General features: G+C 55.4%; 1 protein-coding gene across 1 annotated transcript in view; it reads left to right on the top strand.

Annotated features, from left to right (window-relative positions):
• TMEM132C (transmembrane protein 132C) overlaps positions 1-17,617 on the top strand; it is a 308,076-nt gene extending 290,459 nt beyond the window's left edge. The window contains 4 exon segments of the mRNA XM_019433797.2: positions 8,033-8,238; positions 9,620-9,893; positions 10,883-11,074; positions 16,307-17,617. Of these exon segments, the coding sequence (XP_019289342.2) occupies positions 8,033-8,238; positions 9,620-9,893; positions 10,883-11,074; positions 16,307-17,494 (1,860 nt within the window). The 3' untranslated portion in view covers positions 17,495-17,617.
• The last annotated feature ends 321 nt before the right edge of the window (positions 17,618-17,938 follow it).

Genomic DNA, 17,938 nt, shown 5'->3' with positions numbered 1-17,938 from the left:
CGGTCGGCTGTCACTTCTGTTCACATGCTCCTGGCCAAAGCCAGTCACGTGGCCGGGTCCACCATCAGCGGGAAGGGGGAATCCACGCACAGTAGGAAAGAGGGAAGAATCAAGACCGAACAGCCTCATCACCACCGAGCCGGTGGGCATCGGGGTTGAGAGCAGAGCTCCGGGGTCTGCCTGGCTCACGGACTACCTGCTGTGTGATGTTGGGCGAGTTACATCGCCTCTCTGTGCCTTCCTTTCCTCACTTGCAGTATGGGTATGATTAAGAAGACAGAGTAGCTCCCTCGTGTGTCCACAGCAAGGCTTCAGTGAGATCATCCACGTGAGCCTGCACTGAGTGAGCTTAGTGAAAGAGCTTAGCATAAGCGCTCAGCAAATGCTGGCCACAGAGCAAATGCTGTGACAGAGCACGCAATTACCAGTGAAAGCCCACCTCCTTGTGTGCACCTGTGTGTTTTCCTGTATGTGTGTGCACCTGTGTGTGTTCCTGTGCGTGTGTGCACCTGTGCATGTACCTGTGTGTGTTCCTGTGTGTGCATGCACCTGTGTGCGTTCCTGTGTGTGTGTGTGTGTACCTGTGCATGTGTGCACCTGGGTGTGTTCCTGGGTGTGACTGCACCTATGTGTGCACCTGTGTGTTTTCCTTTACATGCATGTACCTGTGTGTGTTCCTGTGTGTGTGTGCACCTGTGTGTTCCTGTGTGTGTGTGCACCTGTGTGTTTCTGTGTGTGTGTGTGTGTGTGTGTGTGCACCTGTGCATGTGTGCACCTGTGCGTGCGTGCACCTGGGTGTGTTCCTGGGTGTGCATGCACCTATGTGTGCACCTGTGCGTGTGTGCACCTGTGCGTGTACCTGTGTGTTCCTGTGCGTGTGTGCACCTGTGTGTGTTCCTGTGTGTGTGTGCACCTGTGCGTGTACCTGTGTGTGTTCCTGTACGTGCGTGTACCTGTGTGTGTTCCTGTGCGTGTGTGCACCTGTGCATGCACCTGTGTGTTTTCCTGTACGTGCGTGTACCTGTGTGTGTTCCTGTGCGTGCATGCACCTGTGTGTGTTCCTGTGCGTGTGTGCACCTGTGTGTGTGTGCATCTGTGTGGCACCTATGTGTGTTCCTGTGCATGCGTGCACCTGTGCATGTGTGCATCTGTGTGTGCATGTACCTGCGTGTGCACCTGTGCATATGTGCACCTGCGTGTATGCCTGTGTGTGCAAGCACCTATGTGTGCACCTGTGCGTGTGTGCACCTGTGTGTGTGCCTGTGTGCAGTGGGGGGTGGGGGGAGCTGGCAGCCCTGAGTGGCCGCTGGGGTAGGGAGTGTGTGGTGAGCCCCATACCCGAGCACCAGGTACTATTTTAGGCACTAGGGATACGACCCTGAACAAAACAGTCAGCAAATTTTGTCATCCTAGAGTTTGTGTTCTAGAGAGAGAGGACAAGTAATAACCACAACAAATAGGTAAAACATATGGTGTAAGGGAGGGCAATAAATGATAAAAGAGAAAAATAAAGCAAGGAAGGGGCTTGGGGGAGTTGCAATCCTAAGTACAAATGTCAGAGAAACGGGGTGTGTGCGTCTGGGAAGTTTGCGTCTGAGTAAGGCAGCGCCTCTCCACTCAGCGCTGCTGACGCTTGGGGTCTGCTGATCCTTTGTTGGGGGCCATCCTGTGCGGTGCGGGATGTCGAGCAGCACCGCTGGCTTCAACCACTAGAGGCCAAGTGCACACCTTCTGGGTGTGCTGGGACAAGCCCTCCCCTGGTTGTGACAACCAGAAAGATCCCCAGGGACCGTCAGATGTCCCCTGGGGGTCCCACTGGCCCCTAGCTGAGAACCACTAGGCTGATGGGGTGTGGAAGGGCCAGCCGGGGCACAGGAAACAAACGAAGATGCATGGACAATGCGTGGGACGGATGGCAGGGGTGCATCAGGGAAGGGCCTGTACCCCTCTAAGGATTTGTCCAGAGTTAAAAGGGTTCTGTGATTCACACTCAGTTGTACGCGTGAGCCCCACATGAAGACAGTAACTTCCAAGTGGAGAAGAGCTCTCTGTGTTGGAAATGCCTGCTGGTCTCTTCAGATCCCTCTAACCTCTCCTCCTGCTCCGGGAGGCCAGTCTCTGTGGGGTCTGTACCAGGCCCCCGGTTCCCCGTGCACTGGGGCAGAGGGAGGCTCCAGCAGACAGGGGCGGAGCGGGGAGAGCGGTCTGTACTCTCATCCCTCTGGGCCCCTTCCAGCAAGCTTACAGGCTGACCACGGCGGCCTCGTCCACCAAGGTCCCCGCTCCCGGAGGCAGGCGCCTCTGATGGGGCAGTGCCCACGCTGTGCTCTGACACCTGCTCCTCCCCTGGCCTTTCCGGTGGTGGCCACACGCACCAGTGTCCTGGGGCTGCCGTGACAAATGACCACGGCTGGGGTGCCGAAAGCAATACTGTTCTCCCACAGTCCTGGAGGCCGGAAGGCTGAAAGCAGGGTGTGGTCAGGGCCCCGCTCCCTCTGAGGTGCCCGGGGGTCCGGGTCTCCCGGCTCCCGGTGGCTGTGGTCCTAGCTGCTCCTCGGCTCGTGGCCTCATCTCTCCGCGTCTCCCTGTGTCCCCACATCACCCCCGAGTGCTTGCGTCCACAGACTCCAGTCCTCCGTGGCCCACGCCCCAAGCTGGTAATGACCTCATTTCAGATGACATCTGCAGAGACCCTATTTCCAAACCGGGTTCATTCTGAGGTCCCGAGTGGGCGCGGATTTTGGAGGGTGCTCCTGAACCCCCTCCATTCCTGTATCTCGCCTGCTGCACCATCACCTGCGGGTCTCCTGGAGTCCCGTCTACACCTTTGTAAGGAGTCCCCTTGTACGGATGCGTGTAGCATCCTTGAACGGATGTGTGTAGCCCGGGTTTGGACCCATCCAGCCCATGCAGGCAGGTTCACTGGGGATGGGCCAAGAGACCAAGGGCCGGGCCGCTCGTGAAGAGTATGTAGACGTGATCCCTCTCAGGCTCACTGGCCGGTGGCCTCTCAGCCCCTTCCTGTCCCTGCCCACCCGCCAGCAGGAACGGAGATGACCCAAGACCCACAGGGCACGAAGGGTGACTTCCAAGGCTGCAATCTTGGGATGCCGCCCGCGAAGGCAACACAGTCAAAGCCGTCTGCCGAATCCTGCAGCCTCCATGCTCGCAGACCCTAGCCTTCACGCCACCACCCCACCGCGGCCAAGCCACAACCTCGGCAAGCCCCCGCTTTCTCATCTACAAAATGGGATCACGACTGCTGCCCGTAGCTCCAGAAGGGACCCACGTGAGGAAAGCACGTCGCAGATGTAAAACAAGGCATAGCTACTGCACAAGACCGTGCAGTATTTTATGTGAACACAGCAAAGTACACACGTATACTCAGGGAATGTACTCCCTTACACGTATAGGGAATGTAAATCTGATTTTTTTGTATCTGTGCTTAATTTCTGTTTCCAGCCCCCAGGCTCCTAAGCGGAAAAAAAAAAAACCCACAACACTATGCCAGGAGTTTGATTTCTAAACATATTAAGTTTGAGATGCTAATTAGAGATCCAAATGGAGATGTTGAATAAGCCATTGGGTTCTGCAGGCAGGATGCTGGGAGTCATTAGCACCTAGGTGGTTTAACTACAGTATTACAGTAATGAAAGGAAGGTGTTCTAGACTGGATGTCTGGGTCCCCCCACTCCAGTTCCTAGGTTGAGACCCTAACCCGCAATGTGATGGTATGACAACGTGGGACTTTAGGGAGGGGACTGAGTCATGACAGTGGAGCCCTCGTGGATGGAATTCGTGACCTTACACGAGAGACCCCGGAGCCCTCTCTCACCCCTTCCGCCAGGTGAGCACACGGCGATGAGACAGGATGGATTCTCACCAGACACATCCTCTGGGGCTTCCAGCCTCCAGAAGCGTGAGAAGCTGTGTCTGTTCTTGACCCCCAGCCCGTGGTATTCCCTTACCGCAGCCCGAATGGACCAAGACAGGAGATAGAAGATGCCGTGGAAACGGAAGAAGGCCAATCGCACTATTTGAAGGAGTCTCCATGCGTGGTCCCCAGATTTGGAACGTCAGCATCACCCAGGACCTTGAAAGAGACGCAGAGGTGGGGGCCCCACCGGGATGTGAGACTCTGGGGGTGGGTCCAACAGTCTGTGTGTTGACCCACCCTCTTGACGCTCAAGTTTGAGAACCTGCTTGGCTACTTTCTCAGACAACAGTCGCGTTGGATGCCAATGTGACCAGCAGATGACTTTACTCTCCCCGTGGAAAGTGGTCCCCAAGTGGCTCCCAACGGAAAGGTGGCGTCACCGGGAAGTTGCCAAGGCCCAAATGACAACAGAAGATGCCAACTGACCATGTGCTGCTCAACCAGACCCATGCTGGCCCCTCCGGGTGCCAAGAGCAGACATCAGTGGCCGGTTCAGTGGCCATGATGTGTTCAAACTGGATACTTTAAAGGTCAGAGTGAGCAGAGGCCAGCGGGCAGCTTTCTCAGCGGGAGGCCCATCCACCATGAAAGATGAAAAAGAGTGTCAAACGAAGCCAAGGGACTGAAAAGATTCCTTTGGGTTTTCGGTTCCTTTTTTTTTTTTTTGGCAGCTAAGCTGGCTCATTTTGCGATATTGTGGTTCTCGCTTGTAGCCACTTAGGAGATGATGAATGCATCCCGAGACTTCCCCAGACATTTATGCCACCTGCAGGATTAGCAGTGACAATGGCTCTATCATGCACCGCGACTCGATACCCTTGGCGTTCCTCTTAATTATTTATATATTCTGGAGCAGCCGCGTTCCCTCCCACCAGAGCTCAGGAAGGTAATAAATGAGGAAAGTCAATGGTCTGTAAATTACAACATTGATTAAAGAAGTGATTACTGATATAACTCTTGCTTGGCTATTATGCTAATGGCTGCCCAGATCCAGGACGGTGTTTACATGCTAATGGCGAGTCTGGGACGGCAACTGAAATTGGTTTCCACCCTTAATCAGTAGGTAAACATTTTTAAACCACTCTTGACCATGAGTGAGAAGACCCATCCGTGTGTTTCCTTCCCAGCTGCTCCTGCCACTGTCCCCAGCAGATGGAGGAAACTCTCTCAGCCCAGCCCTCACCAGCTGCCCTTCCAAACAGAAGTGAGAGCTGGGGATGAAAATTGGGCCCAGGGTAGCCATCCGTAGTTCCCAGAGGCTGGGGAAAGAGGGGTGATCGTGCAAGTTCATTGCTCAGCAGCGATGTGATTTAACTGGGTCCACAGACCCCCCCCTGCCCCTCCGCCGCCGAAGGAGACGCTGCTTTTTCTAGAGTGCACAGTCCCGACAGGAGACAGATAAGCAAATTGGCAATTACAGCTTAGTATGTTAAGTGCTATGTGAGGAGTCCACGTGTGACTTCATTAACTCTGGAATGTTATGCAAAACTGTAGGTATATGCATTTCCATGGCAAGAGTGAGCTTGACTTGTGTTCTCAAAGGAGTCAGTGACCCCAAAAAAGTTAGGAAACACTGCTTGAGACCTTTCTGGAAGCTTTCAAGTAAACTTCTTGTGTTTCCACTGCTTTTGGCTCCATTGTATCTCATTCTCTGACCACATCTCCCCTCACCCTAAGATCCTTCTTTGGTTGTCTTGAAGCAGGCATCCCCATGAAGAAAGGGTTCAGTTCATTCATCCACCCAGCTTTCCATCAACCCATCCATCTATCCATCCACCTGAATATATGTATACATACACACACACACACATCCATTCATCCACCCACCCACCTATCCATCCATCCATCCATCCATCCATTCATAATTCATCCATCCACTCATCCACCCACCTATCCATCCATCCATTCATAATTCATCCATCCATTCATCGACCCACCTATCCATCCATCCATCCATCCATTCATAATTCATCCATCCACTCATCCACCCACCTATCCATCCATCCACTCATAATTCATTCATTCATTTATCCACCCACCTATCCATCCATCCATCCATCCATCCATTCATAATTCATCCATCCATTCATCCACCCATCTATCCATCCATCCATCCATCCATCCATTCATAATTCATCCATCCATTCATCGACCCACCTATCCATCCATCCATCCATCCATCCATTCATAATTCATCCATCCATTCATCCACCCATCTATCCATCCATTCATAATTCATCCATCCATTCATCGACCCACCTATCCATCCATCCATCCATCCATTCATAATTCATTCATTCATTCATCCACCCACCTATCCATCCATCCATTCATAATTCATTCATTCATTTATCCACCCACCTATCCATCCATCCATCCATCCATCCATTCATAATTCATCCATCCATTCATCCACCCACCTATCCATCCATCCACTCATAATTCATTCATTCATTTATCCACCCACCTATCCATCTATCCATCCATTCATTCATAATTCATCCATCCATTCATCCACCCATCTATCCATCCATCCATCTATCCATCCATTCATAATTCATCCATCCATTCATCCACCCACCTATCCATCCACTCACCCATCCATCCATTCATACACCAACCAAATGCACATACATACATTGGTCCTTTCAGTGTCCACTCTGCCAAGTTCCTGCTTCTTGAGCATCTGGTGTGAAGAACCAAGACATCAGAGATTTAAAAAAGATGTACTTCTTTCCTTCAAGTATCTCACGGTTTGGTGGTTGATCTGGACACGTGGGGCCAGTATAAATCATATCTTATAAACTTGAATATGCAAGACAGCCATGTCATTTCTTAAAAACCCAACTTGATTTCTATTCTCAATTTTCAATTCATTAAGGCTACAGAACATAGTCCCAGACTAATTTCCAGGAGATGTGACTGTTATCGCCCAGGTCTTGGGAGAGGGGGCTTCTAGTCTTCACGTGTCCTGCTTACAGTCCCTAGGGGCATCCAATGTCAGAGTTACCTAGGATACAGTCCCTCCCCTGTCCATGGCACTTCTCCAGCCCACTTTCAGGGAACACCACAGGCATCTCCCTGCTGTTTCTTCCCCACCCCCCACCCCCGAGCATCCATGGGGCTGTATATAGATTCATCTCCCTAAGGGTTTAGACTTTGGAACACACTGCCTTAATGCTTGCAGACTTTTATTTTATTTTCTATTTGTTTATTTTGCTTTGTGCTCTATCTTGTCTCTCTCCTGAGGCAATGATGTGGTAGGAACTGGAAAAGCAAGGGAAGGACTACATGGGGAGGGAACATACCTTGAAATGGCAATGCTGCCATTCGCAGGATAAGCAATTATAATACAAATGCATAAACCATCCCAGGGGGTCGGGGAGGTGCCTGGCCAGGCCAGTAGGGAAGGGAGGGCGGGCCAAGGAAGCCCCGCATGCAAACGCCCGGGGGTCTCGGAGACTGTTGTGGCTGTGATCAGGGGGAGAGTGAGTCAGGCTGGAGAGGAAAGCAGTACAAACCCTGCAGCTCTGGGGGGCTGATTGGGGTGACATGTGGGTATGGCTCATTTTATGAGCAGACATCACCTCTGGGCCCCACTCAGAGTTCGGTCTCAGCTGCGGATCTGTGCAGGTTCCAGCTCAAGTGGGGGTGGTACCACCTTCCACCTTGAGCTCCTACTGTTTTCTATCCCGGGGCCTTCTCAGACGCCATGCACCTGTGTCTCAGCCTGGACGTGCAGGGCAGTAAACACACGGGCAGTGAGAGAGAGGAGCTGGGAGAGAACGTTCCTGCCTCTTATCCTTCAGGTGGGCAATTTTGTAGGCTTATGTGAGGTTCCAGAGAAACTGATCCACAGCAAAAAAAAAAAAAAAGTAAAAATGCGCCTTCCTATCGACTCTTTCTCTCTCTGTCTCCCTCACTCTGCTCACTGGCCCCCACTGGGGGCCATCTCCCAAGTAAACCGAATGCACTGAATCCTTGTCTCAGGCACTGCATTGGGAGGAACCTAAATTAAGCATGTATGCTGTGTGAAAAAAAAAAAAAAGGACACATGGAAGAAGAGTGGTCTCCATCCCCTTTCTGTCTTCGCAGGTATCTGACGGCTGTGATTACGTCTTTGTCAACGGCAAAGAGATAAAGGGCAAGGTGGACGCGGTGGTGAACTTCACCTACCAGCACCTGAGTGCCCCCCTGCACATCACCGTGTGGGTGCCCCGACTGCCCCTGCAGATCGAGGTCTCTGACACAGAGCTGAGCCAGATTAAAGGCTGGCGGGTCCCCATTGTGGCCAGTAAGAGGTGAGCCCAGGATGCAGAGATTAACCAGAGGCGTGATAACAATGGTTTTATTTACTGACCACACCACCGACGGAGCCAGGATAGGGCCCGGTAGACGCCGGTAAAATGCTGTGATTACATTTTCTCCAGCCCACCGGAGGCCCAGGATAACCAGCCGGGAAGGAGGCTGGGAAGCGGCAGGATCCGTATCACCCCCAGGCCGTGTGCACTCTACACTTGGACCTCTCCCAGACCCTCCTGAAACAGGCTCCCCCAGAATGAAGTGGCAGAAATGATAGATGTTTCTAGCCCCTCAGCACCCTGGGGGAATCTGAATTGGGGGTTATTTTCTCTAAGCGAAAGTGACTCCTTTTTCTGTGCTTTGTGAATATCCATAAGCTTGATAAGCTCTGTGTGCATCGAATTATTGCATAACATTTCATTACATTTATGTTGGACTATGGTGTTACTGTTTGCTCTTTAAAAAAAAAAAAAGGCTCTTTGTTCTATGTGACTCTGGATTGTCATACGTAGGAGCTGGGGTCACCCATCCTGAATGCTCAGGGCTGTTTTCCAGAATCTTCCAGGCACCTGGTCCTCATTTTAAGGGGCAATGAGTGCTTGAGCGAACATACACTCAGCACGAGCCCCTTGGGCCCGTAAGAGGCAACATCCCTCTCTGCAGGGAGAACTTGAAAGAATCTTCCCCAACTGCAGAGGGCGGTGGTGAATCCGGGCGATCCTTCAGACTGTTTAGTGGTCATGAGTGACCTAGAGAATGAGCGTGCCCCGTGCCCCTGAGGAGGGCAGACCTGACCCTAGCCACCACTTTCTAGCTCTGTGAGCTTGGGCAGGGTCCCTAACCTCCCTCCCCAGAACATAAGAATAATAACACCCGTGTTATGAGATTAAGAGTCCATACGTGTGGAGCCTAGAAGGTCACATCTCAAGAGAGTAATACAGCTCTGCCCAATAGAACTTGCTGCCATGGCAGAATGTTCTAGAACCACGCTATCCAATATGGCGGCCGCTAGCACATGTGGTTAGGGAGCGCTTGGTATATATAGCTAGTGTGCCTAAGAAATTTACATTTTTGATTCATCTCATTATTCATTTAAATTAAAGGGTAAGTGGGCACACATAGCTACCAGCTACTCATTTACTGGACAGTGTAGACTTAGTAAATATTAGCTCGTAAGCCGTTTGTCAATAAATGCCTTCAGGAGAGGGATGTCCGACCCTCTGTGCTGCCTGTGATGGGAACAGCACTCCCGTGGGCTCCTGAGGCCCCCGCCTGGGATGTTGTCCCCTGGAGGCTGGGGCGGGCACCTGCCTGTCTGGCCTGTGACTCCAGAGTGTCTGAATCCATTCCTGGGACCTGAGAGCTTCTCGTTCCCCCAAGGCCCACGCGGGAGAGCGAGGATGAAGACGACGAGGAGCGGCGGGGCCGGGGCTGTGCCCTGAAGTACCAGCATGCCACGGTGCGGGTCCTCACCCAGTTTGTGGCCGAGGGCGCCGGCCCGTGGGGCCAGCCCAGCCACCTGCTCAGCCCCGACTGGCAGGTGGACATCACCCACCTGGTTGCAGACTTCATGAATCTGGAGGAGCCTCACGTGGCCACACTGCAGGACAGCAGGGTCCTGGTCGGGCGGGAGGTCGGGATGACCACCATCCAGGTAGGAAGCCAGAGCTGGGCATTTCCGCCCTGAGCACCGTGCCAGGCTCTGGGGGAGGCTCCCAAGAAGGGTGGGTCATTGTGCCCAATTCCTGGCCCCCAGGATGGCATCCCTGGGACACCAGAAGCTGGGCTAGGACCAGCCCGGGGGGGCCCAGTCTCCTCACGAGCACAGCTGGGAAGGCGGTGGTCACAGCCCCTTAGCACCTCAAGTGTCCCCTCTCCCAACTGCTGTGTGCTCTGTTCCCAACACCTGCCAGCCCTCCCCGTCCTTCCCCTATCTGCCAACCCTTCATCCCACTGTCCACACCTGACATCTCCTACACCTCTCAGAAGCCTCCTCCCCTCCCCTGCATGCTGCTCACGCTTGTGGCCGGGGGAAGGTGCCTCCCTCCTTCCCATAAAGCATTTAGTCATTCTGCCATGGACCCATCCAGCAAACCTCTCTTCGAAGTCCTACTACCCTTTTTGTTCAAGGAAACACATATGACAGGGAGTGGTGGGCCTTTTCCCAAATCCCTCAACTTCCACCTTCCTGACTGTACTTGGTTGGGGGGGGGGGGGAGAGGAGACTATAATTCAGTTCCCCCACAGTTACTTCCATAGTTCATTTAGAATGTGATTCAGGTTGCACAAAGTCAACTCGTGTGCGACTCTCCATGAGCCTCGTCGGCAGGATTGATTGCCATGCACAGTTAACCAAGTTGTGCAGGGTACAAGAGTCCCTCATCTCAATGGGAGGGGTCCTTTCCCTTTAAAAACAGAATGGATTTTAACACTTGCTGTCCTCTCCCCACAGAGCTAAAGTGTCGTGGGGAAGGGTGGCTTTATCTGATTCTTGCAAAGGCCTGGTGTGGGCTGGTGTATCTCTAGGGAAGAAGGTGGGAGGCTCCTTCACCCCGTACTCTGGACCCAGGCCCGGGGCAAGAAGGAAGTGTTGCCGGGGAAGCTCCCAGCATCTGGGAATCTTCTGTCCTGTCCATCCCACAGGTATTGTCCCCGCTGTCAGACTCCATCCTGGCAGAGAAAACGGTCACCGTGTTAGATGACAAAGTGTCAGTGACGGACTTGGCCATCCAGCTGGTGGCTGGGCTGTCCGTCACCCTCCACCCCAGCACGGAGGACAGCAAGGCCATCACGGCTGTGGCCACAGCTCAGGAGCTGCTTCGGACTCCCAAGCAGGTAGGGATGGTTCTAGAAGCCGGAGTTCAAGAGGAGCAGGGCGCTTGCCGTGCCTGACTCCGCGAAAGGGGCGGGAGGAGGGAGGAACGGAGCAGAGTCGCTGAACCACAGTCCAGAATGCAGTGATGGGGAGGCTGTGAAAAGCCACAGGGCTACGTCATTCCAGTCGTGGGCTCTGTGATGAACCAGACAGGTGATGCCCAGTGCGCAAGTCTGGTTCCACAGACTTGGTGGTTTACAACAAGGCCCGCTTATTAGCTCAGCTCGGTGCGTGGGGGGCCGGGGCGGGCTCAGCTGGGTTCCAGGCTCAGGGCACCACAGGCCGACAGCAGAGTGAGCCGGCGGGGCCCTTCTTGGCGTGTCCTGGGGAATAATCGGCCTCCACGCTCGTTCCTGTCTCTGCACTTCTGTGGCAGGTGTCTGTGTCTTTGGTGGCTGTTCCCCGGGGACCCCTCTCGGCTCCCTAAGGCCACCCGTGTCCCTTGTCACTTCCCACACCCCCACTGTCTTCAAAACCAGCAACATGCATGGAGTCCTTTTATGCCTTAGACCTCTAACCTCCCCTCTGCTGCCTGCTAGAGAAACCTCTCTGCTTTGAAAGGCGCACGTGTCTACACCGGGCTCAGCCAGATAATCCAGGCAGGTCTCCCTATCTCAAGGTCAGCTGCGCCACACAGCACAGCATCATCACGGGAGTGGCATCTCATTATGTTCCCGGGTTCCAAAGATCAGGGCGGGTCATTCCAGAGAGTGTGCGGCTGCTAGCTGACTTTGCCCCAGGGTGTCAGCAGGAGGGTCCTGGAATACGTTCACATCCACGTCAGGCCCCCATTGATGGCTTCTCTCCTGGGGGCGTGGTGTTTTCTACTCTCTAAGGAGCAAATTGAGGGGAGCGGAGCAAAGTGAGGAGACAAGGCAGAGAACATGGAGCTATTTCCTCAGAATGGGTAATTAATTAGGTCGTGATTGGCCTCGCAACCTTCCTGGCTTGGGGGCAGGGGCCCCGACCCCCATCCGGTGTGTCCCGTCTGTCTTCATCGGCTGATGGTAATTGGAGGTCCCCGCACGGACTCCGGGGGGATTTATGGATGCAGTTCATTTGATTTGCAGACATGACTCTGGAAAGGATGGAGCTTTAAATCATTCCTGGGCCTGTGTTGTTTTAAGTCATTCAGAATTTCTCATCTTTGGGGAAATGCACTGGCCTCTCCTGGGCACGTCCTGGGGTCCAACCTCACTGGAACCAGCTAATCACCTGACTGAACCCTCAATCACACAGCAGCACCGACTCAGATGGGTTTCGGCAAGCCCGCGGGGTTCTGAAGGCTTCATCCAGACTGTCTGCCACTCAGGGGGCTGGTTTTAGGTGAAGTTCTTTCCCCGTCTAGAGTGTGCGAAGAAAAATTAGTTCAGGATGGAAAGTCAACCAGGATGAACTCACAGACCGTGTGAACAGTGTGTTTATCCCAACCCTCGGCGCGTGGAAGGCCGGCACCTTGTTCTTGATATTTCAGCCCTGAAATACAACGTGGGAAAGATTTTTACACCCGTAAATATGAGGGCAATCGTATATACTTTGCCTGTGCCTCATCTGTTCGGAGGAAAGCCAGGACAGAAGGGTAAAACGGGAAATCCCCTGGCCTTAATGCATTCAATTTACCAATTAGAAGGGGGGTCTGTCGGATTGTGGGACTTGCCATTGATGCGGACAGAGGGGACAAGGGTGGGAAGCAAAACTCCTGAGCCATATTGCCTGCCTTAGTTTCGATCCCCCAGAAGCTGAGCCTGCCATGAGGATTCGCCATCAAGTGTTTAATTTGAGTGCTGGAGGGAGCCCCAATACGGGAGTCGGGAAGGGCTACAAGGGATAGAAGACAGCAGAGCGCGCTCCCCACCCGCGGCCGCCTCCGTGGACTACTGGAGCCCGAGTCTTCTGGGGAAACCACCAGCCAGTGTTGACCAGGGGCCAGGGAGCTGGGCTGTATGTCACATCTCCTATCAGTCATTGTTGAGGGCTGCTTTGGGGGGGTGTTAATTCCTTGGCACTTCTGGCTACAGACATGGCCACGTGGCTTCCAGAAGTCGGAGAACTCCCTCAGACAAAACAGTCTTGCACAACTGACCCCTGAGCGGGCAGACACCGAGAGGGGGAGTGGGCAGGTGCCACCAGTGAGCGCCATGCCATCCTGAGATTTCGGGCACGGTCTCACTCACTCCTCTCAAGCAGCGGGTGTTGGCCTGGGCTTCCAGTTAGTGGAGACAGAGCCCAGACCCAGGCTGGCTCCAAGCAGACATCGGTATTTATCAGTTCATGCCTGGGGATTTGTCTTCAGGCCAAGCTAGATCCAGCTGTCCTGAATGCTAGAGAATGTTCCAGCCACTCGTTCCGTGGATCCTGATGTCCCCATCTGCCTTCTCCACATTCGTTCTGTCTGGAACTTCTCACCGAAACCTGTCGGTGGCTCTCGTACTGTCCTTCCTTTCCTTCCTCTTGCCTTTTTTGGTGTGTTCCGTCTCTTTTGATCCCTGTGATTGTGTTTTGGGTAAATTCCTTGGCTCTGACGCCCTGGACATGGACTGTCTTCCCCCATACGTGTCTAATCTGCTTTGCAAACTAGCCGTTGGGTAATTTCAGCTGGAGCATTCTTTCACGAAGTCCTCTCCAAGCCTCCCTGTTTTTTGTTTTTGTTTTTTTTTCCCCCTCAGCCTTCCTCTCAACGTGGTGTCTACTGTGTTCCTTGTCCCTTGAACCATTTTATTTCATGGGCCATTTTGTCGTTGCTGCTGGTTTACTTTGTTTCGGTTGTTCTATTATCCAAAACCCTTGCCCTGCTGATCGACCTGCGTTTTTTATGATTCCCTCTCATGGTAGAGCCCTCCCTCCTAGGGACTGTAATTTTTTTTTTTTTTTAAATCAGAAGCGCCTCAGGCTGTGGCTTCTTCCCTTTGCTCCCGACAGGAAATCCTTGTAGGCCTGCATTTGCAAGGGCCCAGCCCCAAGTGCCTCTTGCTGTCGGCGGCCGGGCACCATATAGGTCGTGCACCTTCAGACCCCACACCCAAGTGTGGGGACGCGGTGGGCTTTTGATTTCCAGGGGGCACATTTTCCAGGCAGTGCTCAGAGCACAAGCAGGCATCGTGGCTGTTTCTGGCCCGGGTGGGTAGGACTTTCTCATCGCACCCCACCGGGTCTCGATAGCCCTGCTTTTACGCAAGGGGTCCCATCCCCAGAGGACAGTCCCTAGGTGGGCATGAGCATCCCTGCCACTGGCTGGCAGGCCTTCTGAGCAGCTCTGACACCCGTCCCCCCTCCAGCCCACCTTGGTAACAGCTATCTGTATGGACCCCTCTGGTACGCGTTCCCTCTTCCTTTCTGGTGCCTGGGAATTTTCATGCTGTTTTATATATTCCCACCCGGCTTTTAAGTGGTTGATCCTCAGCCAGTCTACTTTGTGGTTGGACCATGCTCTTCAGAGAGTCTCTCTCTCCATTTCTTAACTCTTCTTCCCCCTGCGTGGGCCTCCTGTTCCAGCGGAGCCCCCCAAAGCGGCTACAAGACGGCCACTACCGCCGCAGACTTGCACCCCAACTCAGCATCCCCGGGGGCCGCAAGCTTCCCATCTCTGGTTCCCGCCGAAGCCCAGGGATCCCCTCCTATTGGCTGCTTTCTATCCTGAGCCCCTTCCCGAGCCAATCACTGTGAACGGGGTGGTGGGATGCTCCGATTGGCCAGAGCTGGGTCACATGCCTAGCGGGGGTGGGGCCAGCCCCACCCCCATCCCGCTCCTCCCCGCCTGCCCCGCGTGTGCTCGCGTCCTGAGCGGAGAGGACTCGGTTCTCCAAAGGGAAGCTGGTGTTCCAGTCCCAGGCGGAAAAGAGGGCTAGAAAGTGTCCAGGCCAAGCAGACGTCCATCTCAGACCCTGGGGTGGAGGGGTTCACACTCTCAGCTGGGGAAAGCGGATTGTTTGGGGGAAAAAAATTGGGGGCCAGGAGAAATAGTGCGTCCACGTGTTTAACTCACAGCTCATGTCAAATTCTCGGCCCTCGGTTGTCATGCCCAGAAGCCAGGACCAGAGAGGACACAGCATCCTTCACCCGTAACAGACCCCTGGGGTGGCGTTAACTCTTCCCTCCCCGACTCTGCTCCTCGATTCTCCTCCAGCGCTTGAGGCAGACGGTCCCAGGAAGGTCAGCCCGGCCTCGGTGGTGGCCGGGGCCTGCCCCTCTCCTCCTGGCCTCCCCGCCCCACCCCCAGCTCCCCTACACAGGCAAGCACACCCCCACCTGTGCACACGACCTGTCCCCGCGTGCCACCACTCACAGCCTCGTGTGTTTCTGTTCTCCCTCTGGCTCCGGGCGCCCTCTCCGAGGCTCCCCCGTGTCTGGCATGGGCTTCTAACCCATGTCCCTAAATGCCTGGTCTTAGAAAACACGGAAGAATTCCAGACACATCAAAGTTATCGTGGTGAGTGGCCGTGGCGGTGGGACTCCGGACGGACCTCCGGGCTCAAACCCCCCATTTTGCCACTTGCCTGAGCCCGCCATGCTGTCCGTGATCCCGCCTCCTCACCTGCAGCAGGAGGAGAGGTGACAGTAAGAGTAATAGAGTGATAGTAAGAGCGATACCTCGGGTATCACTGTGAGGGGAAAGTGAGTCCGTGCTCGGAGGGCACAACAGTGGCGGGTTCCCGGGACGCACAGCCGCCACTGCCATTGTGGTGGCTGGAACATCGGTGTGCCAAGGACGGCCCCCCGGCCCAGCTCCCAGCTCCTGGGAAGGCGTCACCTTGTGCGGCCAGACAGACTTTGCAGGTGTGAGGAGGGATCCCGAGGCAGGGAGATTACCATGGGCCACCCAGACATCTCAAGGCCGGACCCTCCTCAGAGGAGGTGGGAGCATCAGAGCGAGCCATAGGGAACCTGCAGACTCCGCGTGGAGTCTGCGAGGAAAGCCGTGGGGCCGTCTCCGCGAGGCTTCCTGGTGGCCCTCCCCAGCAAGGGTTAGGCTGGAGCTGTCCCTGCACGTGTGTTCTCATTTAACTTATAGCGATTTTCCGATCCTGACGTAAAACCTGAATGTTTTCTCCCCAGATTCATCGGCCGCCGGGTCTGGATTTGAGTCCAGCTCCTGATTCCTTCGGGTTCTGTTCTAGGCCGGCGGGCAGGTTCCTAAGAGGAGAAGCACCCGCAGGCCTCACGCTGCAGCCTCCTAACAGCCTCTCTCCTTGCAGGAAGCCGTGGTCAGCACGTGGCTTCAGCTCAGCGACGGCTCGGTGACGCCCCTCGACATCTACGACACCAGGGACTTCAGCCTGACCGCCACCTCCCTGGACGAGGCCGTCGTGTCCGTCCCCCAGGCCCGCTCTCCCAGGTGGCCGGTTGTGATGGCCGAGGGGGAAGGCCAGGGGCCGCTGGTCCGAGTGGACATGACCATCGCAGAGGCCTGCCAGAAGTCCAAGCGCAAGAGCGTCCTGGCCGTGGGCGTGGGCAGCGTCAGGGTCAAGTTTGGCCGGAACGACGCTGACTCCGGTCCCGGCGGGGGCGGCGACGAGGGCGAGATCAAGAACCACGCCAGTGACCGCCGGCAGAAGGTTCAGGAGACCGAGGGGCCCCCGCCCGGCGGCTCCTCCGTGGAGCGCGAGGCAGGCGCCCCCCGCAGAGGCGGCACGACGGCCCGGCCGCTGCTGGACAACAGGGTGGTGAAGAGCAGCCGGCCGGACGCGGGCAGGCCGTCCGGAGAGGGCCAGCTGCAGAACATCCCCCTGGACTTCACCAACTTCCCGGCCCGGGTGGACCTGCCCCGCGCGGGGGGCGGGCTGGGGGCCAGCGACCTGCTGCAGACCGCGAGGGGCCTGAGCGACCTGGAGATCGGCATGTATGCCCTGCTGGGCGTCTTCTGCCTGGCCATCCTCGTCTTCCTCATCAACTGCGCCACGTTCGCCCTCAAGTACCGGCACAAGGAGGTGCCCCCGGAAGGCCAGGCCTCCGTCACCCACTCGCACGACTGGGTGTGGCTGGGCAACGAGGCCGAGCTCCTGGAGCAGGCGGGCGAGGGGTCCCCGCCGCAGGACGAGCACACGACCGTCCTGGACCGCGGGCCGGGCGGCAGCGAGGAGAGCAGCTGTCTGTTGCTCAACGGCGGAGCCCGGCAGCACGCGCAGGGCCGGGGGCACGGGCCGGACTCGGGGGGCAGGCAGGCCAGGGACCCGAAGCCCGAGCCCCTGCACTCGCCCACCTCCAAGAGGAAGAAGGTGAAGTTCACCACCTTCACCACCATCCCGCCAGACAACGGCTGCCCCAGCGTGAACTCCGTCCTCGGTGGCGGGGGCGAGGACATCAAGTGGGAATGCCAGGACGTGGCCGCGGGCGCCCCCGAGGAGCTCAGAAACTACCTGGAGAAGTTCAAGGAACAGGCGTAGGCCCCTCCGGCCCGCGGCTCTGCACCCCGCCCCTCGCGGGGCTCGGAGTGGGTCTGGCTCCGGCGTCGGGTGGGATCCGGGAGGGGCCGGCGTGGAGCGGGGGACGCACCCCCGCCGTCAGGCTGTGCGGGTCCGGGAGCCTCCGCGAGGGGCCGCGTGTCTTTTGTAGCAAGGATTTCGTGGCAGTCGATGATGGCGGAGTTTCGAAAGTCAGCGGAGCCAGCTCTGGGTGGGTTGCTGACCGAGACCCTGAACCGCACAAGGGCCACGTTAGGAAGGTGATTTTACGAGTTGAAACATAACCCAGACAAGCTACCAAAAATTATTTGTTAAAAAAATGCAAAAAGACAAATAAAAAGACAGAAGGAATCATCTCTTTATTTATATTTCTAATAAAGTAGCAAAATCTACAACGAGGTCCTGCTAAGGCCCCATTTCTGTTTT

The sequence above is a fragment of the Panthera pardus genome, unplaced genomic scaffold (assembly GCF_024362965.1).
Source record: "Panthera pardus isolate Hobbes unplaced genomic scaffold, ASM2436296v1 HiC_scaffold_14, whole genome shotgun sequence".
NCBI classification, from domain to species: domain Eukaryota; kingdom Metazoa; phylum Chordata; class Mammalia; order Carnivora; family Felidae; genus Panthera; species Panthera pardus.
The sequence above is the reverse complement of the archived record's forward strand: the minus strand, read 5'-3'. Positions and strand labels throughout refer to the sequence as shown.